We start from the raw sequence: 24,673 nt of genomic DNA, 5'->3' as shown, positions 1-24,673 counted from the left end.
AAAAATTGAAGCACTTCGTGATTTAACATACTGGCATTGTATGGTACAAATAGTTTTATGAAATATAATGTCAATCATTGGTATATACTTGTTTCAAATTCAAATGGGGTTAACTATTTTAAGAATTGTTGACTATATAAAGCTAGTTGTGTCAGTACTAAACAAAGAAGTTTTGAAACTCCAAAAGGAGGTTTATTTTTGAGTTCAGATAAAGATTATTTTTGGGTTTTGAATTTTTATTAATCATTGATTTCTTCCTTAATGTTGCCTAATTCCTCTTTGTGGTACCTCAGTTGAAAACTTAGGAATCATATCTACATAAAATCCCTCAATCATTGCAGAGTTCGCGAAAAGTGGCGGTCCTCACGATTTTACCACCAAAATTTTGCATAGGACTGGCACAATTTTAGTATTTTTCAATAGAATTAATAGTGAGGACCAGCAGATTTTCTTTAATGACTAACAGGGAAAAAAAGATTTCGCGAACTCTGAATCATTGTCTTTTGACTTAGAAACTAGCGTAACATGATATTTTATTCATTTTTTTTTAAATTAAAGTTAAAAACATAAACATTACAATATGAAAGTTTTATTAGGATTAGAAAACAAGTGAAATTTTCTAATTTACTAATTAGAAACTTTTGTTTACGGGTAGTTTAAATTTTAGTTTGTGGTGAGGTCAGTTTATGGGGAACCACTAATGTCAATGGTTTTTGTTGTGCAGAGGTACAAGCATAGACACCTTTCATTTCCACAGACATTATTTGGCCCTCAGTCTTTCATGATTTGGTGATGAACTAGTTAGTTAAGCCAATTAAACTTGGTATACAATTTTATAATAATTTTCAAGTCTCATGTTCATGGAAATTATATGGCCCAATCCTATCTTCATGGTTCATTGACATAAAAGATTTTGCATATTTTTGCAAGTTAAAGATTGTGTTAAGGCGTTAAAAAGAAACCACTAATATAATACTAATATGATAAGTCAATGGTATTATAAGTATGCAGTTTTAAAAGCATCAGCATTTCTCATTTCCATGCAGGTTATTTGGCCCAGCATCTTCAGTCATGGTTCATTGCCTTTAGATGTTTTGCATATTGTTTACATGTATTATTTTACATCTGCATTTTGCTATCAAGATTACAAAAAGCTCTGTGTATACAGTTTATGTAATAAGAATATAGGAAAGCAAGTTGATATACTATTTGTTAAAACTTTAGTCACTATTCAGGTGGATGTGGAGAGTTAGTAATCTATTCTCTTACTTATAGCATGTATAAGATAGTAATCAATTCTCCTACTTATAACATGTATAAAATAGTAATCAATTCTCTTACTTATAACATGTATAAGATAGTAATCGATTCTCTTACTTATAACATGTATAAGATAGTAATGATTCTCTTACTTATAACATGTATAAGATAGTAATCAATTCTCATACTTATAAAATGTATAAGATAGTAATCAATTCGCTTACTTATAACATGTATAAGATAGTAATCAATTCTCATACTTATAACATGTATAAGACAGTAATCGATTCTCTTACTTATAACATGTATAAGATAGTAATCAATTCTCTTACTTATAACATGTATAAAATAGTAATCAATTCTCTTACTTATAACATGTATAAGATAGTAATCAATTCTCTTACTTATTTTTTCAGCATTTACTGATGTTGAAGCCATAATAAAAAGTGGAGATTATGGTGAACTTAGTGGTAGATGGAGAGATGTAAGTTGTGTTATATACTTATGGATTCTGAAATCCATCATTAGCAAGAATATTCCATCATTCAAGAGGGGAAGTGATGGTTGTGATTGTACCCTCTTTTGTAGAGAAGAGTTTGGTGCTCTTGTTTCCTCATCTAAATGTCTGATTCACTCTATGACTAGCCTGTTAGTATCTTTTAAATGCTGAAAAGAGTCTCAGAGGCTTCTCTGTAACCAATCTGAAATTATATTGCATCTCCATTCAATAATTCTGGCAACAACTTAACCATTGGTGGATCTTATAGAATACCATGGATTCATCATTCATGTATCCCACAAATAATCATGAATCCTAGTATAACGATAAGGCATTACGAGGAAAGATGATATCAACACATATAAACTTATACTGATTGATTGATTGAAATTGTGTGTTTAACACCACATTCAGTACACTATATTCCATTTTTATTGGTCGAGTGGGCTAGAACTCTGGAGAGAACCACTGACCTTTGGTGGAAAATGGCAACAAAGATTGACTCTAAATTAAGGGATACTATAAGGTTGCCTTTATAATAAAGCTGTTTCATCTACAGAAATTTGATTAAATATTTCCTTTTTATTTTAGAAATGCAGTGTATTTATTATAGGACACCTGATTATCCCAAAATACTGCTTTAATTGACACATTTTTCTGGTCCCAATATATACCTATCCTTGCAGAGAAAAAAACCTGAGTATTCATACACCCTGCTTTATCCGCCATTTTTTCTGGTCCTCCAGTGTGTTGGATAGCACAGGTAACACTGTATATGACTTTTGATTAAATTTACATGATACTGACCAGGTACAAGATGTATTGTTTTGTTGTAAATAGAATAATCTGACATGAAAGCTTACATAAAGTTAAATAGCAGCCTATTGATTTCCCTAGTTAAATGTACTAAGATAAATCATGATTTATTATTTTATGGATAATACATGTAAGACATAGTATACTGAGTACAAAAAAGTTAGCAACACTTTTAATATTACATATTTCAAAATTAGTTATACTTCTTAACATAACTAAACATAGATTATGATAAAAAAAAAAGAAAAAAAAGACAATGTTCATAAGATGCAATTCTTAATTGACAAAAACAATTATTTACAATTTATTTCAACAATTTTATGAATGTTTAAATCAAAGACTGCACGGTTAGCCACTAGTCGGATACCACAAACTAGCAAATATTTATTTGGACTAGTGAAAACTTTCAAAATTTTATATAGTCATATAGGGACAAATTTAGATATTTAGTTTCTGGACTAGTAGATGAAAAAGTTTCCTGTGCAGACTGATTAATCAAAGTTTTTCCAAACTAAAGCATATGTTTTCTAAACTTTTCTATTCAGTAAAAACATAATTTGTTTTATTGATTAAACAAACATTTTAAATTTGAAATGCTTTTATTTTGTCAATTCTTTATCATTGCATACATATGTTGCATCATATTTAATTGATTTATAAGTAATTATCTACAAATTTTAATTTAGATCAAGGAACAGTAATGCATATTTATAGTTAAAAGATTGTTTTGAGTTTGAACATGTTGAGGTGTATCTGTAAATTGTAAATAAAATGTCAGTGGTGGATCAAGAAATTTTCATTAAGTGGGGGCCTACTGACTGCCTTAGAGGGGCTGCTCTCGTTATGCTTCAGTGATTCCCTATATATATATAACCAAAAAAAATGCCCACAAAAGGTGTGTGTATGCCAGGGCCCACTGCCCCCTTGAAATCCTCCTCTGAATGTGTGACCATATGGTTTTACCCCTGTCTGTTGGTTGCACAACCTCAAAAGAGTACATGATTTGTCAAGCTATTACCTCCTACAGTTTCAGATAAAAAGATTTTATTATTGTCATTATACTTCACCATTTATGTATAAATTTCATGATATTTAAATTAAGAGTAGGCATACTTTTATACATGTCTGGTAGGATTATTATTTTGAAGGTTTGTTGCCAGCCTGTGTAGTGATATTTGACTCTGTTATTTGATATTTTTATTTTCAGTTGGTAGCAGTATTTGGATGGTTTGCTGCCTGTGTAGTGATAATTTACTCTTATTAATTTTATTTTCAGTTGGTAGCAGTGTTTTGAGGGCTTACTGCCTATGCAGTGATAAGGACTATTGTTTGTATTATGAATGCCATTGGCTGGTTGTATCACATGTTGAGTGCCTATATATTGATATTTTACTTTTTATTTTCAGTTGGTGGTAGTGTTTTGAGGGCTTACTGCCTGTGCAGTGATAAGGACTATTGTTTGTATTATGAATGCCATTGGCTGGTTGTATCACATGTTGAGTGCCTATATATTGATATTTACTTTTTATTTTCAGTTGGTAGCAGTGTTTGGAGGGCTTGTACTGCCTGTGTAGTGATAGGACTATTGTTTGTTTTATGTATGCCATTGGCTGGTCGTATCACATGATGAGTGCCTATATAGTGATATTTTTATTTTTATTTACAGTTGGTGGCAGTGTAAAAAATTATAATCCTGGTACTATTGATAACTATTTGGAGGGTTTGCTGCCTGTGTAGTGATAGGACTATTGTTTGTATTATGTATGCCATTGGCTGGTTGTATCATATGTTGAGTGCCTATATAGTGATATTTGACTTTTTATTTTCAGTTGGTGGCAGTGTTTGGAGGCTTTGCTGCCTGTGTAGTGATAGGACTATTGTTTGTATTATGTATGCCATTGGTGGGTTGTATCACATGTTGAGTGCCTATATAGTGATATTTGACTTTTTATTTTCAGTTGGTGGCAGTATTTGGAGGACTTGTACTGCCTGTGTAGTGATAGGACTATTGTTTGTATTATGTATGCCATTGGCTGGTTGTATCACATGTTGAGTGCCTATATAGTGATATTACTTTTTATTTTCAGTTGGTGGCAGTATTTGGAGGACTTGTACTGCCTGTGTAGTGATAGGACTATTGTTTGTATTATGTATGCCATTGGTGGGTTGTATCACATGTTGAGTGCCTATATAGTGATATTTTACTTTTTATTTTCAGTTGGTGGCAGTGTTTGGAGGACTTGTACTGCCTGTGTAGTGATAGGACTATTGTTTGTATTATGTATGCCATTGGTGGGTTGTATCACATGTTGAGAGCCTATATAGTGATATTTGACTTTTTATTTTCAGTTGGTGGCAGTGTTTGGAGGACTTGTACTGCCTGTGTAGTGATAGGACTATTGTTTGTATTATGTATGCCATTGGTGGGTTGTATCACATGTTGAGTGCCTATATAGTGATATTTGACTTTTTATTTTCAGTTGGTGGCAGTGTTTGGAGGACTTGTACTGCCTGTGTAGTGATAGGACTATTGTTTGTATTATGTATGCCATTAGCTGGTTGTATCACATGTTGAGTGCCTATATAGTGATATTTGACTTTTTATTTTCAGTTGGTGGCAGTATTTGGAGGGTTTGCTGCCTGTGTAGTGATAGGACTATTGTTTGTATTATGTATGCCATTGGTGGGTTGTATCACATGTTGAGTGCCTATATAGTGATATTTTACTTTTTATTTTCAGTTGGTGGCAGTGTTTGGAGGACTTGTACTGCCTGTGTAGTGATAGGACTATTGTTTGTATTATGTATGCCATTGGTGGGTTGTATCACATGTTGAGAGCCTATATAGTGATATTTGACTTTTTATTTTCAGTTGGTGGCAGTGTTTGGAGGACTTGTACTGCCTGTGTAGTGATAGGACTATTGTTTGTATTATGTATGCCATTGGTGGGTTGTATCACATGTTGAGTGCCTATATAGTGATATTTGACTTTTTATTTTCAGTTGGTGGCAGTGTTTGGAGGACTTGTACTGCCTGTGTAGTGATAGGACTATTGTTTGTACTATGTATGCCATTGGCTGGTTGTATCACATGTTGAGTGCCTATATAGTGATATTTTACTTTTTATTTTCAGTTGGTGGCAGTATTTGGAGGGTTTGCTGCCTGTGTAGTGATAGGACTATTGTTTGTATTATGTATGCCATTGGCTGGTTGTATAATATGTTGAGTGCCTATACAGTGATATTTGACTTTCTATTTTCAGTTGGTGGCAGTATTTGGAGGGTTTGCAGCCTGTGTAGTGATAGGAATATTGTTTGTATTATGTATGCCATTGGCTGGTTGTATAATATGTTGAGTGCCTATACAGTGATATTTGACTTTTTATTTTCAGTTGGTAGCAGTATTTGGAGGGTTTGCTGCCTGTGTAGTGATAGGACTATTGTTTGTATTATGTATGCCATTGGCTGGTTGTATCATATGTTGAGTGCCTATATAGTGATATTTTACTTTTTATTTTCAGTTGGTGGCAGTGTTTGGAGGCTTTGCTGTCTGTGTAGTGATAGGACTATTGTTTGTATTATGTATGCCATTGGCTGGTTGTATCACATGTTGAGAGCCTATATAGTGATATTTGACTTTTTATTTTCAGTTGGTGGCAGTGTTTGGAGGGTTTGCAGCCTGTGTAGTGATAGGACTACTGTTTGTATTATGTATGCCATTGGCTGGTTGTATCACATGTTGAGTGCCTATATAGTGATATTACTTTTTATTTACAGTTGGTGGCAGTATTTGGAGGACTTGTACTGCCTGTGTAGTGATAGGACTATTGTTTGTATTATGTATGCCATTGGCTGGTTGTATCACATGTTGAGTGCCTATATAGTGATATTACTTTTTATTTTCAGTTGGTGGCAGTATTTGGAGGACTTGTACTGCCTGTGTAGTGATAGGACTATTGTTTGTATTATGTATGCCATTGGTGGGTTGTATCACATGTTGAGTGCCTATATAGTGATATTTGACTTTTTATTTTCAGTTGGTGGCAGTGTTTGGAGGACTTGTACTGCCTGTGTAGTGATAGGACTATTGTTTGTATTATGTATGCCATTGGCTGGTTGTATAATATGTTGAGTGCCTATACAGTGATATTTGACTTTTTATTTTCAGTTGGTGGCAGTATTTGGAGGGTTTGCTGCCTGTGTAGTGATAGGACTATTGTTTGTATTATGTATGCCATTGGCTGGTTGTATCACCTGTTGAGTGCCTATATTGTGATATTTTACTTTTTATTTACAGTTGGTGGCAGTATTTGGAGGGTTTGCTGCTTGTGTAGTGATAGGACTATTGTTTGTATTATGTATGCCATTGGCTGGTTGTATCACCTGTTGAGTGCCTATATAGTGATATTACTTTTTATTTACAGTTGGTGGCAGTGTTTGGAGGACTTGTACTGCCTGTGTAGTGATAGGACTATTGTTTGTATTATGTATGCCATTGGCTGGTTGTATCACCTGTTGAGTGCCTATATAGTGATATTTTACTTTTTATTTTCAGTTGGTGGTAGTGTTTGGAGGGTTTGCTGCCTGTGTAGTGATAGGACTATTGTTTGTATTATGTATGCCATTGGCTGGTTGTATCACCTGTTGAGTGCCTATATAGTGATATTTGACTTTTTATTTTCAGTTGGTGGCAGTGTTTGGAGGCTTTGCTGCCTGTGTAGTGATAGGACTATTGTTTGTATTATGTATGCCATTGGCTGGTTGTATCACCTGTTGAGTGCCTATATAGTGATATTTTACTTTTTATTTTCAGTTGGTGGCAGTGTTTGGAGGGTTTGCTGCCTGTGTAGTGATAGGACTATTGTTTGTATTATGTATGCCATTGGCTGGTTGTATCACCTGTTGAGTGCCTATATAGTGATATTTTACTTTTTATTTTCAGTTGGTGGCAGTGTTTGGAGGGTTTGCTGCCTGTGTAGTGATAGGACTATTGTTTGTATTATGTATGCCATTGGCTGGTTGTATCATATGTTGAGTGCCTATATAGTGATATTTGACTTTTTATTTTCAGTTGGTGGCAGTGTTTGGAGGCTTTGCTGCCTGTGTAGTGATAGGACTATTGTTTGTATTATGTATGCCATTGGCTGGTTGTATCACATGTTGAGAGCCTATATAGTGATATTTGACTTTTTATTTTCAGTTGGTGGCAGTGTTTGGAGGGTTTGCAGCCTGTGTAGTGATAGGACTACTGTTTGTATTATGTATGCCATTGGCTGGTTGTATCACATGTTGAGTGCCTATATAGTGATATTACTTTTTATTTACAGTTGGTGGCAGTATTTGGAGGACTTGTACTGCCTGTGTAGTGATAGGACTATTGTTTGTATTATGTATGCCATTGGCTGGTTGTATCACATGTTGAGTGCCTATATAGTGATATTACTTTTTATTTTCAGTTGGTGGCAGTATTTGGAGGACTTGTACTGCCTGTGTAGTGATAGGACTATTGTTTGTATTATGTATGCCATTGGTGGGTTGTATCACATGTTGAGTGCCTATATAGTGATATTTGACTTTTTATTTTCAGTTGGTGGCAGTGTTTGGAGGACTTGTACTGCCTGTGTAGTGATAGGACTATTGTTTGTATTATGTATGCCATTGGCTGGTTGTATAATATGTTGAGTGCCTATACAGTGATATTTGACTTTTTATTTTCAGTTGGTGGCAGTATTTGGAGGGTTTGCTGCCTGTGTAGTGATAGGACTATTGTTTGTATTATGTATGCCATTGGCTGGTTGTATCACCTGTTGAGTGCCTATATTGTGATATTTTACTTTTTATTTACAGTTGGTGGCAGTATTTGGAGGGTTTGCTGCTTGTGTAGTGATAGGACTATTGTTTGTATTATGTATGCCATTGGCTGGTTGTATCACCTGTTGAGTGCCTATATAGTGATATTACTTTTTATTTACAGTTGGTGGCAGTGTTTGGAGGACTTGTACTGCCTGTGTAGTGATAGGACTATTGTTTGTATTATGTATGCCATTGGCTGGTTGTATCACCTGTTGAGTGCCTATATAGTGATATTTTACTTTTTATTTTCAGTTGGTGGTAGTGTTTGGAGGGTTTGCTGCCTGTGTAGTGATAGGACTATTGTTTGTATTATGTATGCCATTGGCTGGTTGTATCACCTGTTGAGTGCCTATATAGTGATATTTTACTTTTTATTTTCAGTTGGTGGCAGTGTTTGGAGGGCTTACTGCCTGTGTAGTGATATTTAACCTGTTATTTCTGTTTTCAGTTGGTGGTAGTGTTTGGAGGGTTTGCTGCATGTGTAGTGATAGGACTATTGTTTGTATTATGTATGCCATTGGCTGGTTGTATCACCTGTTGAGTGCCTATATAGTGATATTTTACTTTTTATTTTCAGTTGGTGGCAGTGTTTGGAGGGCTTACTGCCTGTGTAGTGATATTTAACCTGTTATTTCTGTTTTCAGTTGGTGGTAGTGTTTGGAGGGTTTGCTGCATGTGTAGTGATAGGACTATTGTTTGTATTATGTATGCCATTGGCTGGTTGTATCACCTGTTGAGTGCCTATATAGTGATATTTTACTTTTTATTTTCAGTTGGTGGTAGTGTTTGGAGGGTTTGCTGCCTGTGTAGTGATAGGACTATTGTTTGTATTATGTATGCCATTGGCTGGTTGTATCACCTGTTGAGTGCCTATATAGTGATATTTTACTTTTTATTTTCAGTTGGTGGCAGTGTTTGGAGGGCTTACTGCCTGTGTAGTGATATTTAACCTGTTATTTCTGTTTTCAGTTGGTGGTAGTGTTTGGAGGGTTTGCTGCATGTGTAGTGATAGGACTATTGTTTGTATTATGTATGCCATTGGCTGGTTGTATCACCTGTTGAGTGCCTATATAGTGATATTTTACCTTTTTATTTTTAGTTGGTAGCAGTGTTTGGAGGGCTTACTGCCTGTGTAGTGATATTTAACCTGTTATTTCTGTTTTCAGTTGGTGGTAGTGTTTGGAGGGTTTGCTGCATGTGTAGTGATAGGACTATTGTTTGTATTATGTATGCCATTGGCTGGTTGTATCACCTGTTGAGTGCCTATATAGTGATATTTTACTTTTTATTTTCAGTTGGTGGTAGTGTTTGGAGGGTTTGCTGCCTGTGTAGTGATAGGACTATTGTTTGTATTATGTATGCCATTGGCTGGTTGTATCACCTGTTGAGTGCCTATATAGTGATATTTTACTTTTTATTTTCAGTTGGTGGCAGTGTTTGGAGGGCTTACTGCCTGTGTAGTGATATTTAACCTGTTATTTCTGTTTTCAGTTGGTGGTAGTGTTTGGAGGGTTTGCTGCATGTGTAGTGATAGGACTATTGTTTGTATTATGTATGCCATTGGCTGGTTGTATCACCTGTTGAGTGCCTATATAGTGATATTTTACCTTTTTATTTTTAGTTGGTAGCAGTGTTTGGAGGGCTTACTGCCTGTGTAGTGATATTTAACCTGTTATTTCTGTTTTCAGTTGGTGGTAGTGTTTGGAGGGTTTGCTGCATGTGTAGTGATAGGACTATTGTTTGTATTATGTATGCCATTGGCTGGTTGTATCACATGTTGAGTGCCTATATAGTGATATTTTACTTTTTATTTTCAGTTGGTGGCAGTATTTGGAGGACTTGTACTGCCTGTGTAGTGATAGGACTATTGTTTGTATTATGTATGCCATTGGCTGGTTGTATCACATGTTGAGTGCCTATATAGTGATATTTTACTTTTTATTTACAGTTGGTGGCAGTATTTGGAGGACTTGTACTGCCTGTGTAGTGATAGGACTATTGTTTGTATTATGTATGCCATTGGCTGGTTGTATCACATGTTGAGTGCCTATATAGTGATATTTTACTTTTTATTTTCAGTTGGTGGCAGTGTTTGGAGGCTTTGCTGCCTGTGTAGTGATAGGACTACTGTTTGTATTATGTATGCCATTGGCTGGTTGTATCACATGTTGTTGCTACTGTTGTTGTAAGAAGTGTGGGAAAGCCTCGTCCAAAGAAGATCCTAAGAATGCCAAGTGTAAAAGAGTTACATTTGGATCCTTTTTGTTTATATTTACTGTGTTAATTTTGTAAGTATATGCCACTGGTATATGATATATGTCATTTGAATGAGAGTGTTCTTTAAGATTATTTGATTTTCAATCAAAATTCTGAAAATCATAATTCAAAATAATTAAGCCTTGTGGTCATAAAAGTTTGATAACATGATTAAAATTCTCAGGTATCAACCAATCAAAATACTGGATTTGGTGTTTCAAGCGCACCTTCGATACTCAATTACTGAGTTAAGTTTTATGACCAAGGTTATCTTAATTATGAGCCTTAGTATTTTCTGTTATTCAATTAGTTTTTTCAGACTTCCTACAAAATGATTATTTTTAAAATTATTTTTCCTTGACTTCTTTAATTTTGTGGTTACAATTTCCTAGTATTTGTATGGAAAAAATTATTTCAAACATTAAGTTACTATTTATAACTAGTTTGAATTTGTACATTAGTATCTACATAGAAAAAAATAAAATTATTGGAGGTCATCTGATTCAGAATAATAAGATCACTTCTGTGCTTGAAACTGTAATATTCTTTGTACATTTTGTTCATAACTCTTGACCATGTATACTATCAAACTAAGACAACACTGTTCATCCAGTGGCTGATTCAGAATTTTCAAAAAGGGAATTACTAACCAAAAAAAATAAAAGGGGGCCTACTGATGTCAAAAATCAGAAAATTGAACCAGAAAAATAAGGGGATCTGTGTCAAAATTTAAGTAGAATTCATCATTTTCTCAAAACTGACAAATGAAATAAATACATGTAAAACTGTTTGTGTCCTCTGAAGCACCAGTGAAAAAATGTAATATAAATTTGCATTGATTATTTCTCTTTTTTTTTAATGGATATATAAACAAGGTAAATCAAGCAGTCATCACTGTTTCATCGTTTGCTTATAAGAAATCATTAAACTCCTTACATCCCAATAAAAACCATCTGTAACCAGTTTGTAAACAAGTAATTTGTATGGTATCAAATCGAACTTGTTATTGTTTTGTGGGTGTGTGACATTTTTTTGAAAAAAGAATCAGGTCAAAATAGTCTACCTGTGTAAAATGTTCATATCAATTTCAGTATTTTATCTTAAAAAGGTAAAAAAGATGTTTTTGATATATTGTTTCATATATAGATTATTAACAGTTGATGAAACTGATACCATTGGTAATAAACTGTTTCACAGGTCTTATTTCGCATCTGAAACGTAAGGTAAATTTCAGGTAAAGGAAATAATGAAGAAGCCTAAATGACAATAGGCATATCAATTTCTCGCTTCTGTATCCTCTATTTCTTATTTTGAATAAACATTCAAGACAGAATTTAAACCTTGACTTTACTTAATGGTTCATACATTAATTGTTGAAATACAACAGTCTTTCTACAGCAACCTAAAAATTGGAATTTGAATAAAATGATGAGGCTATATTTAGATAAGGTGATGTGGTATGATTGCCATTGAGAAATACATCTGCCAGAAACCAAAGGACGTGGATATATGGCATTGTACAATGTTCCACCAATGACAATCAGACAGCAGACCAATAACACAACTTGAAATAAATCTATCAGTCTGAATACATGCAACAATGAACAAGCCTCCAGTATGTATGGTAAACTTGATTTTTAACTGAGGTTCTGAAGTCTTATAACAAATGGGGTATTCTATATATACTTTGTCAAAATTTTATGAAAATTAAACGAGCCAAATTAATTTTAGTCAAGGTGTTGGGTACCACCTTAAGTACTGGTATTATTTCTGAAGCTTATTCTATCATATGAATAAAATAATTGTCTATTTTCAGAGTTGGTGCTATATTTTCTGTGATATCCAATGAAATCCTACATTCCAAGTTAGAAAATGTCAATGACCAGGGACCAATCGGACAGGTGAAGTCATCTCTGGATGGTTTGGTAGACTTTGCTGGAGAAACTGCCAATGTAAGTATGGGGAACAGTTCGAAATATTTTAAAATACATAGTAAGTGTTCACAACAATTTTCTTGCCCATTTATCTTGAAAAACACTACCAGAAAATCTTAAGTTGTTGATATGCATTGAAATTTATTCTATTACATTGTTTCAAATGACTTCTTTGATTAATATTCTGATACTATTTTTGGTTAGAACTGTGTAAATCATACACATGTGTTATCTGAACAAAAATTTAGTCCGGCTATCTGTAACACAGAATATGTCTCATCTATCATGATAATTTTTTTATGCCTTAATCAATCTGTACCAAAATTTCACTTATAATGAATGTAAGGTTCATAGAAGACGAGAAAACCTAAAAAAAATTAGTGGAGGGAGCAACAGCATAGTATTTTGAACTCACATAACCAATTCAAATTCCTTGTCCACAGTTATTCCGTGTCAAAAACCTATAATGTGTCAAATATTTAATAACAATTCAAATTCAGGCCTGTATTAAGTGAAAATATTATGTCTATTATTTTATATGAGCGTCACTGATGAGTTTTATGTAGATGAAACGAGGTCTGGCGTTCTAAATTATAATCCTGGTACTTTTTATAACTATTTACACCACTGGGTCTATGCCAGTGCTGGTGGAAATTTCGTCCCTGAGGGTATCACCAGCCCAGTAGGCAGCTCTTGAAAATCAATTATGTGGTCATTTTTATAAATTTCCTTCTTACAAAACTTTGAATTTTTGAAAAAACTAAGGATTTTCTTTTCCCAGGAATAGATTACCTTAGCCGTATTTGGCACAACTTTTTGGAATTTTGGATCCTCAATGCTCTTCAACTTTGTACTTGTTTTGCTTTATAACTATTATGATATGAGCTTCACTGGTGAGTCTTATGTACACATCTGGCATTCTAAACTATAACCCTGGTACTTTTGATAACCACTTGCCCCAACTGTTCAGGGTTGGACCTCTGCGGTCCTATCAATCTGCGCTCGACAAATCAATTTATTTCATAGATATATGTATGTAGTTGTAAATCTCCGAACAGAATAATAGCAATCTAATTAGAATTAAATCACTCACTCGCTGATTTTTTAATGCTTGGTGGCTGCTGAGATTTAATTTTAATTAGATTGGAATAATAGTTGTTAATTAATTCAATTTCTAATAATTTCAGGAAATTGTACAATCATCTGAAAAAACTGTTATAGACACAGTTAAAGAACTATTAAAGATAATTAAAGGTAATTTATTATTTCAGATTCTAGTATCATTGCTCATGAGAATTCTCTTCTTTACAATTATATGCAATTGTTTTTATAGATGAGTTACACAGATTTACCTAAGATCTCTGGCATAAAAAAAATTTGAACAATCTATTTATCCCATAGATATCATAAGAACTTCTTATAATATCTATGGGATTAAGAAGATGAGGTATGAGTGCCAATGAGACAACTCTCCATCCAAATCAAAATGTGTAAAAATTAATCAATAATAGAGCCTTGGCTCACTGAACAGCAAACTATAAAGGTCTCAAAATGACAAGTGTAAAACCATTCAAACAAAAAAACAACGGTCTAATCTATATAAAAACAAGAAATACTAATGGACCATCATCAGCAAATAACAACATCCTTTAATTCTATTTATACTAAACTGCTATTAATATAAAAAAGAAGATGTGGTATGATTGCCAATAAGACAACTGTTCACAAGAGACCAAAATGACACAGACATTAACGACTATAGGTCACCATATGGCCTTCAACAATGAGCAAAACCCATACTGCATTGTCAGCTTTAAAACTAAAAGGGCCCGATAAGATAATGTAAAACAATTCAAACAAGAAAACTAATGGCCTTATTTATATAAAAAAATGAACGAAAAACAAATATGTAACACATTAACAAACGACAACCACTGAATTACAGGCTCCTGACTTGGGACAGGCACATACATAAATAATGTGGCAGGGTTAAACATGTTAGCGGGATCCCAACCCTCCCCCTAACCTGGGACAGTGGTATAACAGTACAACATAAGAATGAAATTATAAAAATCAGTTGAAAAAGGCTTTTACTCATCAGATGGACAAAATTGCAAGTGGCCATGGCCAGGTACTTATACATCCCGACACAAAAAGACACAAGGAATAGATCTGAGAGTTCTCACAGTTATCTGACAGCTAACTAAGTAGTTTTATTTCACTGTGATGGAATAAAAAGCTAACTATAAAACATAAGTATGAATACTATTCAGAAGTTACATACTAAAGTGCAACAGCAAAACATATAAAGATAAGCTTTAGATTTTTATGGGAAAAGGTTACCTAATTGATATAAATATTTTAAAACTTTTTTCAGGCGCATCTGAGCAAACTGTACAAGATATACAGAATTCCATTAATGCAACAGAACTTTTGAACCAGGTAGAGAGTTTAGGAGAAAGTAAGTTGACCTGTGCATGTTTTATGCTTTACCACAAATCCTATGACGTAGATTTGTGAAAATGGTTTCAGGCTAGTAAAATTCTTCTCTACAATCCAACAGAATCCAAATATTTTTCAGATGAGTTAGACGACCATTGTTAGGTTGCTGCCCCTGAATTGGTAATTTTAAGGAAATTTTGCTGTTTTTATATGAAAAAATTTTGGGATCGTATAATGGTATGATGTCGTCTTCTGTGTCTGCGTCTTCATCTTCCGAAGACACATTGGTCACCGGATAACAACTTTAGTTTAAGTGAATAGATCTTCATGAAATTTTTTCAATAGGTTCAATACCACAAAAGGAAGGTTGGGATTGATTTTGGGGGTGATGGTCCCAACCAATTAGGAATTAGGGGCCTAAAAGGGCCCATAACAAGCATTTTTCTAGTTTCCGGATAATGAATTGTATAGAAGTATTTCAATTGCTCTGAAATCATACTGCAATGTTTAAAACCACAAGTAGAAGGTTTGGATTCATTTTAGGGGTTAGGGGGCCAAAGTTTAAGAATGAAGGGCCAAAAAGGTGTCAAAACATGCATTTTTCTAGTTTCAAGACAATAACTTATGTGTAATTGTATGGATCTCTCTGAAATTGAATCACAGTGTACCATATATCAAAGGGGAGGCTGGGATTAAGTTTTGGGTTAATTGCCCAAAATATGTAGGAATTAGGGGCCAAAAAAGGGCCAAAAAGAAGCATGTTTCTAGTTTCCAAACAATCATGACAATTACTTGTGTTTAAGTGTATGGATCTCTCTGAAAGGTTCAATACTGCAATGGAAAGCATGGGATTGAGTTTAAGGATTATTGCTCTAAGGGGGTTTTAAAAAAATAAGGGGGGGGGGGGGGTAACCATTTTTTAAAGGGCTTCCTTTTTTTTCAAAATTTTTCAAAAGTTTCAAGAAAAAATCTTCAATTGCAAAGTATTGTGCAATAGATTTGTTAGATCTTTGACCACATTTATAATTTTCTGACAAAAACCTATATTATGTCTAAATTTGATCACATTCCAAATTCAGACAGGATCAAGCTTGAATATTGTGACCAAATTAGCCCCAACTGTTCAGTGTTCAACCATTTGGGTCGTGTAAAGCTGTGCCCTGCGGAGCACCTGGTTGGTTATTATCTTGAATATTATATAAACTGTAAACAGCAATAATGTTCATCGAAGTAAGATTTACAAATAAGTCAACATGACCAAAATGATGAGTTGACCCCTTAAGGCTTTATTGCCCTTTATAGTCAATTTTTAACCATTTTTTGCAAATCTTAGTAATCTTTTAGAAATACCTTCTCCTGAAACTACTGGGGCAAATTTATCTAAACTTTGCCAAAATCATCATTGGGGTATTTAGTTCAAAAATGTGTCTGATGACCAGGCCTGCCAACCCAGATGGCCACCATTGCTAAAAATAGAACATAGAGGTAAAATGTAACAATTTTCATAAATTTTTACAAAATGTTTTTCTCTGTAACTTTCAGGCAAAGTGTATTATAGATAGATATATTGTTAATAGCAAGCGTGTTCAGTAAAGTAATATGGCATCACTGGTGTGGGCCAATATCTACGAACACATCACCATCACCAAAAACACAATTTTGTCATGAATCCATCTGTGTCATTTGTTTAATATGCACATAGACCAAGGTGAGCGACACAGGCTTTTTATAGACTCTTGTTCATAAGGGTTACAGCTAAATCAAGAATTTATGTTTTTAATGAGCAAAAACTGTTCTATATGCTTGATACAGACTTTTTCAAAATCAAGTCATCAGATATTCATGAAATTACAATTCCACCTCAATTTATGAAATTGGAACCCATGAAAAAAAAATTGAACATACAGTAATTAATTCAAATATATTTTTAGATGCTAACATATCGGCTGAAAGTCTTACTGTTGTCACTAAAGAAGTGACATCCCTGAAGGATTTAGGAACAAATACTACAACGAAACTAACTGATGTGAAAAATAATATCACAGCAATTTGCAATGGAAACCCTCAGTGTCCTATAAACACAGATGGTCTGAATTTGGCAACAGATTTCTCACAGGTAATTTTTATTTAAAAATTGTACATCATATTAATATTGTACATTTTTGTGGTAATTTTTCCATGCATATAAAATAATGAGATGTAGAAACATTGCAAGGGAAACAAATTTCCATAAGTCCAAATCACATTGATTTAAACAACTATAGGTCACTGACTCACTGTACATCCTTTAACAATGAGGAAAACCCATTCCTTACAGTCAGCTATACAGGCACAAGCAGTCATGTCTTCTAACATGGACACATTATTCTGATTCTGTGCCATCTAGTCTTTGCTTGCACTCCTTAATACTGCATGCATTACAGAGAAGCAGAAAATACCAACTATGGTTACACCTCCAACACGCCAGGCGAACATGTAACTACAAGACCACTATGCTGTCTCTGGAATCATGGCATGGCTATTATTAAAATCTTTAATAGGTGTTTCCATGGAAATCCATAATTTTAAACTCTTCAAATGATAATCAAATATTATCCAACTCCTGGTAATGGAAATTCCTTGAGGTGTTTATTAGAAAAAAATGATGTCAAAAATTTGATCAGAATCCAAACACAGAGCTCTATCAAGCTTGAATGTTGTGTCCATACTTGCCCCATTTGTTCAGGGTTCAACCTCTGCAGTCTTATAAAGCTGTACCCTGAGAAGCACCTGTTTGATACATTGTAATACAATTTTTTTTTAGCTGGATGATTTAGGAAGTATTGGTGCTATAGTACAAGCTGTAACAGATATTTCTAAGAAGGCTGGTGAGGTAAGTTCTTGTTAACCTTTAATTTGTGGAATTAAATAAAGTGTAAATATTTTTGTCTATATATTTTGTTGTTGTTCTGCTGTTGTGAGGTATGAATGCTAATTCAATTGGTGTCCTCTATTAATTGAGAAGATTTGATGCAAATGGGAATGTGTTATTGTGGAAGTTAATTTGTATGTATGATTGTCTTATTGTTTGTTTGGTACATGAGCCAATCCTCAAACAAGGAGGAGGGGGATCTCAACACACTAATTTAGGAACAGATGTCTGGCTGGGTTTTAGAAACCACTAATTGATATATTGCTATTTGCCCAAAAAAAATCCACCCTTATATTGGGACTTATTAACACATTTTCCCAGCTATCTGAAATAAAATCTTTTCCATTGTTATTGTGAAAATGAAACAATGAACAATTTCAAACCTTGTCAAGAAGATTTTCATATTCTGAATTTGAAGTTATTTAATATTACAAAATCAGAAGTAGATGGGGGTAGTATAGGATAATCAAAACATAACACCCCCACCCCCTTTTCCTAGAGCCATGTTCTAATGACTTTGAAGATTTCAAAAAAGCTGAGACAGATCTCTGTTTCAATTTTTTCATTATTTAGAAAACAAAATTTATCTGTAAGTGATCAAATCTACATTTTTGTTTTTCAGGCAAGGGAACAATTTAATGGTGTAAAGGATACAATTCAGACAGAGTTGTCAGGAACTATAACTGGTTTGTATTTAGAATGGATATGACTCAAAATGCTATAATATTTGAACTGGTTGATTGAGAGCATCAACTGTCAATAGAAACTAATAGGTTACAGATCTGACAGATATAACTGCATTATTTCCATGATATTTTGTTGAATTTTTGAATCTGACAAAACTTAACACAAAACAATTGAAGAACCTTTACATGATAAAAAGTGAATTAACTATTGATTGATTAAATTAAGACTTCATACATGTTTAGAATTCCAATTTCAACCTGTTACTTTTTTATTATGCATATTATTCACCAAAAGGATGTTTAATTGTTTTTGTATATTCCAAAATTTGAAGATGAAATATCTCAACTTTGTCTTGAATTCACCAGAGCAATTGTTTATATGCTGTACCTTTTCATAATTTATGAAAATGTTATGACTGAACAATTATTTTATTGCATCAGTATTTTTTAATTAATCTCATTTAATGACTATTTCTGCATATTATGTAAATGTTAGAAAGTACCAACTGAAAAATTAATCTTCAGATGAGGAGGTATAATATTTTTTGGCCCCTGAGTTTGAAAAAAATCCTAGTAAATCTATACAGTCTTTTAAAATAATGATAATTGTGACAATTTTGCATTAAAGGCATTAAGTTTGAAACCCATATACAAAGGTGAAAGACAAAGTAAAAAGAAATGAAATACTGAAGTCTGATAACATGACTTATAATATGGACATCTAAAGGTTCTAATTTGGTAGATTTGAAAATACCATACTGATTTTTAAACTGTAAGTCTGCAAACGTGACCTTATCATTCCTCCTTCTTTATGGAAAATTTTTTCTTTTCAATAGTCCATTTGCCAATTACTGATTTGATTCTGTTATTACACACTTTAAACAAATTACTTTGTCAATCATAAACTAGTTCCATACTGGACAAAATTGGCTTTTGCCAATGGACAGTATGATGAATTGAAAGTGATGTATGTGTGGTTTAACTAATTTTTCATAAACTAAAATTTCTGATGTCAAAAGTATTTAGCTTAACAAAATTAAAAGTTCTGAAACCCTTCAAGAATACTCACATAACACACAGAGTAATTTGCCCTCTCTGCTAGCTCTCCATTGTAAATAAAAATTAATGTCCCTCATAAAGGAGACAACTAAAAGGGATCTCTTATTAAAGGTCCAATTACGGGAATTGTCCTTTTCTCCAAATTGATAATAGTATAACTGAGGGTGCACTTTTAAAAGATTTAGTTATCTAGCATGGTAGAAGTTATTTTTATGTAAGTTCACTGTTCTACAGTACTTCAACTTGAAAATGACTGTCTACACATTCATTAAAATTTTATTTACTTGACAATTTCAATTATATTCCTTTTTTCTTCAGATGCAGAAAAAAAGACAAATCAAACAAGAGATGATATATTAAAGGAAATTCCTAGCATAAGAGATACCTTGAAAAACATAGTAAGAGTTATAGCATAATTCCTACAATTTACTGTTATCCAACTATATGTAACCACTTTTTATAGAACTTAAAATGCTGCTCTGTAAAACTGTAGAACTTAAAGGAGTAGGTTCGATAAGGCCCTAAAATGACCCTCTTTTTTACCTTAAATTTCAAATTAGGATTTATTGACCAATATCACAATGAATCATAGCTAATTGACTAGATAGGAAATGAGGCTTTTTGTTGAAATTTTAATTCCTGCGTTCTGCTGATTAAGTCAAAAACAGTTCTCATTATTGTTTTCCACGAAAAATCTACAAATTGGTAAATTTTGCAATGATTATTGAACAGGAAACACAGTGTGCATACGTCAACAAAACAGATCTTTGAACACAATGTTTGTATTGACATTTTGCATGTTTTATTAGAATATTTAATTTGTTGACACCTGCACTAAATGTTTCCTGGTCCTACATTTGGTAGAAATCGCGCCAATTTTTTCAAATTTTGTCAAAATGCCTTACTTTGACCTATTTTTGATGTAGAAATCAACTCTTTAGTATAAAACTTTGACAAAAATAGTTCTATTTTTCTTTCTCACATGTCTTTAAGACAACTTAAAAAATATTCTATCTTGTACCATTCAATTTTATAATGGGGACAAGATATGGCCCTTACCGAACTTACTCCTTTATTCAAAGATGAACAACAGTTTACTTGTAGAATTTGCACTTATATGATAGGTCTTAAAATTATGAGTTCACTTTTAGCTTTCAGTAAATAAAAATTCTGGCAACCTATAATTAATGTTTAAAATACCGGTACTTAATTATATTTTCAGACAAAAAATCTGAACTTGACTGATGGACTTAATGATGCAAATGAGTCTATAAAGCAATATGGTGATTATGTGTAAGTATGAACATTTCTGTTTTTATTTTGTGGTAGCCAACTCTTCAAAGTAATTATTTAACTGCTCTGTTTGAAATTAAATATAAATTCCTCATATTAGATTTTTAATTTAATCTGCACTTAAAATGTTTCTAATGATCTAGCAAAACTGTTCCAAAAAGAAATATTTCATGTTAACATTCTTTTTACACCCCAATGGATAGGCTGTCCATCGATAAATCTGTATGTCTGTTTGTTTGTCCCAAAATTGGTTTTCATTCTTTAACTTTAGTTTGCCTCAACCAAATGTAATGAAACTTACACACAATTTTATTACCACAAAACACTGATCAAGTTTGAATTCCATTAGCATCACTTTAACTATTCTAGAGTTATGCCCCTTTACAAGTTGAAAAATTGCTGAAATAGTTACTGTTCTCTAATTTAATTTTGCCTCAACCAAATGTTATAAAAAAAAATCACATTACTTATTACCTGAAAATACAGATAAAGTTTGAATTTCGGTGATGTCACTTAAACAGTTCCAGAGTTATGCCCTTTACAAATAGAAATATTGCTTAAATTTTGTTTCCCTTTTTAGCTCACCTGGCCCAAAGGGCCAAGTGAGCTTTTCTCATCACTTGGTGTCCATCGTCTGTCGTCCATCGTTGTCGTCATCCGTCGTCGTTAACTTTTACAAAAATCTTCTCCTCTGAAACTACCAGGCCAAACTAAACCAAACTTGGCCACAATCATCATTGGGGTATCTAGTTTAAAAAATGTGTGGCGTGACCTGCCAAACCAACCAAGATGGCCGCAATGGCTAAAAATAGAACATAGGGGTAAAATGCAGTTTTTGGCTTATAACTTTAAAAATCAAAAAATTTAGAGCAAATCTGACAGGAAGTAAAATTGTTTATCAGGTCAAGATCTATCTGCCATGAATTTTTCAGATGAATCAGACAACCCGTTGTTGGGTTGCTGCCCCTGAATTGGTAATTGTAGGGAAATTTTGCTGTTTTTGGTAATTATCTTGAATATTATTATAGATAGAGATAAACTGTAAACAGCAATAATGTTCAGCAAAGTAAGATCTACAAATAAGTCAACATAACCAAAATGGTCAGTTGACCCCTTTAGGATTATTGCCCTTTATAGTCAATTTTTAACCATTTTTTCGTAAATCTTGGTAATCTTTTACAAAAATCTTCTCCTCTGAAACTACCAGGCCAAATTAAAACAAACTTGGCCGCAATCATCATTGGGGTATTTAGTTTAAAAAATGTGTGGCGTGACCCGCCCAACCAACCAAGATAGCCACCATGGCTAAAAAAAAGAACATAGGGGTAAAATGCAGTTTTTGGCTTATAACTCAAAAACCAAAGCATTTAGAGCAAATCTGACAGGGAGTAAAATTGTTTATCAGGTCAAGATCTATCTGCCATGAAATTTTCATATGGATCGTACAATCTGCTGTTAGGTTGCTGCCCCTGAATTAGTCATTTTAAGGAAAATTTGCTGGTTTTGGTTATTATCTTGAATATTATTATAGATAGAGAAAAAATGTAAACAGCAATAATGTTCAGCAAAGTAAGATCTACAAATAAGTCAACATGACGAAAATGGTCAATTGACCCCATAAGGAGTTATTGTCCTTTATAGTCAATTGTTAACAATTTTCATAAAATTTGTAAATTTTAACTAACATTTTCGACTGAAACTTTTAGGCCAAGTTCAAAATAGATAGAAAAAATTGTAAGCAGCAAGAATGTTCAGTACAGTAAGATGTACAAACACATCACCATCACCAAAACACAATTTTGTCATGAATTCAAATGCATCCTTTGTTTAATATTCACATAGACCAAGGTGAGCGACACAGGCTCTTTGGAGCCTCTAGTTAGGGCCCTGTCCGTCTGTCTGTCGTACCGTCCGTCCGTCTGTCAGTCCGTCCCTAACACTTTCGTGTTCGCTCCATATCTAGAGAACCATTATGATTTCATACTTTATACTTTGCATGTATATTAACCAACACCAGAGGGTGTGTCATGATGTATGTACAACTTCCTAGGTCAAAGGTCAAGGTCAAAAACTTTTGTTTCAGTTGACAACCCTGTGTTCTTTGGTGAAGATCGTGTCCGCTCCATATCTAGATAACCGTTATGATTTTATACTTAATACTTAACATGATTATTAACCAACACCAGAGGGTTTGTCATGATGTATGTACAACTTCCTAGGTCAAAGGTCAAAGTCAAAAACTTTGGTTTCAGTTGACAACCCCGTGTTCTGTGGTGAAGATTGTGTCCACTCCATATCTAGATAACCCTTACGATTTCAAAGTTTATACTTGACATCCATTTTAACCACCACCAGAGGGCATGTCATGATGTATGTACAACTTCCTAGGTCAAAGGTCAACGTCAAAATAACTTTGGTTTCAGTTGACAACCCTGTGTCCTGTTGTGAAGATTGTGTCCGCTCTATATCATGTATATCTTGAGAACCGTTATGATTTCAAATATTATACTTGACATCCATTTTAACCAACACCAGATTGTGTGTCATGATGTATGTACCACTTCCTAGGTCAAAAGTCTGTCTGTCTGTTGGTCTGTCCATCGCTAACAAATTTGATCCACACTATATTTGGAGAGGACAGCTGTTATTATTTCATACTTTATACATGACAAACATTTTCAACTTAACATATATATTAACCAAACCAGAGAATGTGTCATAATGTATGTATCCTAGGTCAAAGGTCAGTCCGTCGGTTTGTCCATCCGTTCGTTGTTCTTAACAAATTGTGTCCGCTCTACCTCTTGAGAACCGTTAATATTTCATACTTTATACTTGGTGGGTCATAATATATTGAAAGCATAATTCTAAAAATATATGACAAATATCAATTGGGCAGCACCTTTAAACATATTGTTCAAACATCAATCCTTATATCCAGAAGTCACCTTAGAGTATTCAACAATGAGTTCACATCATGCAGTCATATCACTATTATACTATGAAAGTAAGTTGAGAATATTTATCAGTTTTACCTAAAATTTTAGATTAAAATCACACGTGAGACTATGTAATAACTTCAAATAATGCTTCATATCAGATTATCCATACAACTTATTTACCCCACGTTATTGACAGCGGGGTCCACAGAGATGGCTCCCATCTCAATGATATCTAATTTAATTTTGCCTCAAGCAAATGTTATAAAAAAATACACAATGCTTATAACCAGAAAATACAGATAATGTTTAAATTTTGGTGGTGGCACTTATAACCGTTCCAGAGTTGTGCAGTTTACAAATAGAAGAATTGCTGAAATTTTTATTTACATTCTCTAACTAAGTTTGCATCAACCAGATGTTATGAACCTGATGCATAATACTTATAACTGCAAAACTCAGATCAAGTACAGGTAGCTTCACTTTTACAGTTCTTCAGTTATGTCCCTTTATAACTTTATGTGATTTGCAAGCGTGAACACCATCTGTGTTCAATGAAGAATTCCCCATTTATTTGGTATATTAATATCTAGTTCTAAAGGAGTATGATATACTGTCTGTCTGTCCCATGAATTTTTCTGTCACATTTTGGTTGTTGTCTCTTTGACACATTCCCTGTTTCCCTTCTCTATGAAATTTAAAGCAAAAATCTGTTCAAATGATATC

At 33.5% G+C, this 24,673-nt stretch overlaps 1 protein-coding gene across 1 annotated transcript in view; it reads left to right on the top strand.

The window, feature by feature from the left end:
* The window catches only part of LOC134726382 (prominin-1-like), a 62,688-nt gene that overhangs the window by 12,532 nt on the left and 25,483 nt on the right, over positions 1-24,673 (top strand). Inside the window, exons 2-17 of the mRNA XM_063590781.1 lie at positions 1,677-1,744; positions 7,388-7,466; positions 8,031-8,104; positions 8,422-8,475; positions 8,809-8,895; positions 9,330-9,416; positions 9,852-9,938; positions 10,507-10,715; positions 12,500-12,635; positions 13,805-13,871; positions 14,995-15,078; positions 16,991-17,175; positions 17,863-17,931; positions 18,593-18,656; positions 20,034-20,113; positions 20,938-21,008. Of these exons, the coding sequence (XP_063446851.1) occupies positions 1,677-1,744; positions 7,388-7,466; positions 8,031-8,104; positions 8,422-8,475; positions 8,809-8,895; positions 9,330-9,416; positions 9,852-9,938; positions 10,507-10,715; positions 12,500-12,635; positions 13,805-13,871; positions 14,995-15,078; positions 16,991-17,175; positions 17,863-17,931; positions 18,593-18,656; positions 20,034-20,113; positions 20,938-21,008 (1,501 nt within the window). The remainder of the gene's footprint in view (positions 1-1,676; positions 1,745-7,387; positions 7,467-8,030; positions 8,105-8,421; positions 8,476-8,808; positions 8,896-9,329; positions 9,417-9,851; positions 9,939-10,506; positions 10,716-12,499; positions 12,636-13,804; positions 13,872-14,994; positions 15,079-16,990; positions 17,176-17,862; positions 17,932-18,592; positions 18,657-20,033; positions 20,114-20,937; positions 21,009-24,673) is intronic.

Source organism: Mytilus trossulus, chromosome 7, assembly GCF_036588685.1.
Source record: "Mytilus trossulus isolate FHL-02 chromosome 7, PNRI_Mtr1.1.1.hap1, whole genome shotgun sequence".
Lineage (NCBI taxonomy): Eukaryota > Metazoa > Mollusca > Bivalvia > Mytilida > Mytilidae > Mytilus > Mytilus trossulus.
The sequence above is the reverse complement of the archived record's forward strand: the minus strand, read 5'-3'. Positions and strand labels throughout refer to the sequence as shown.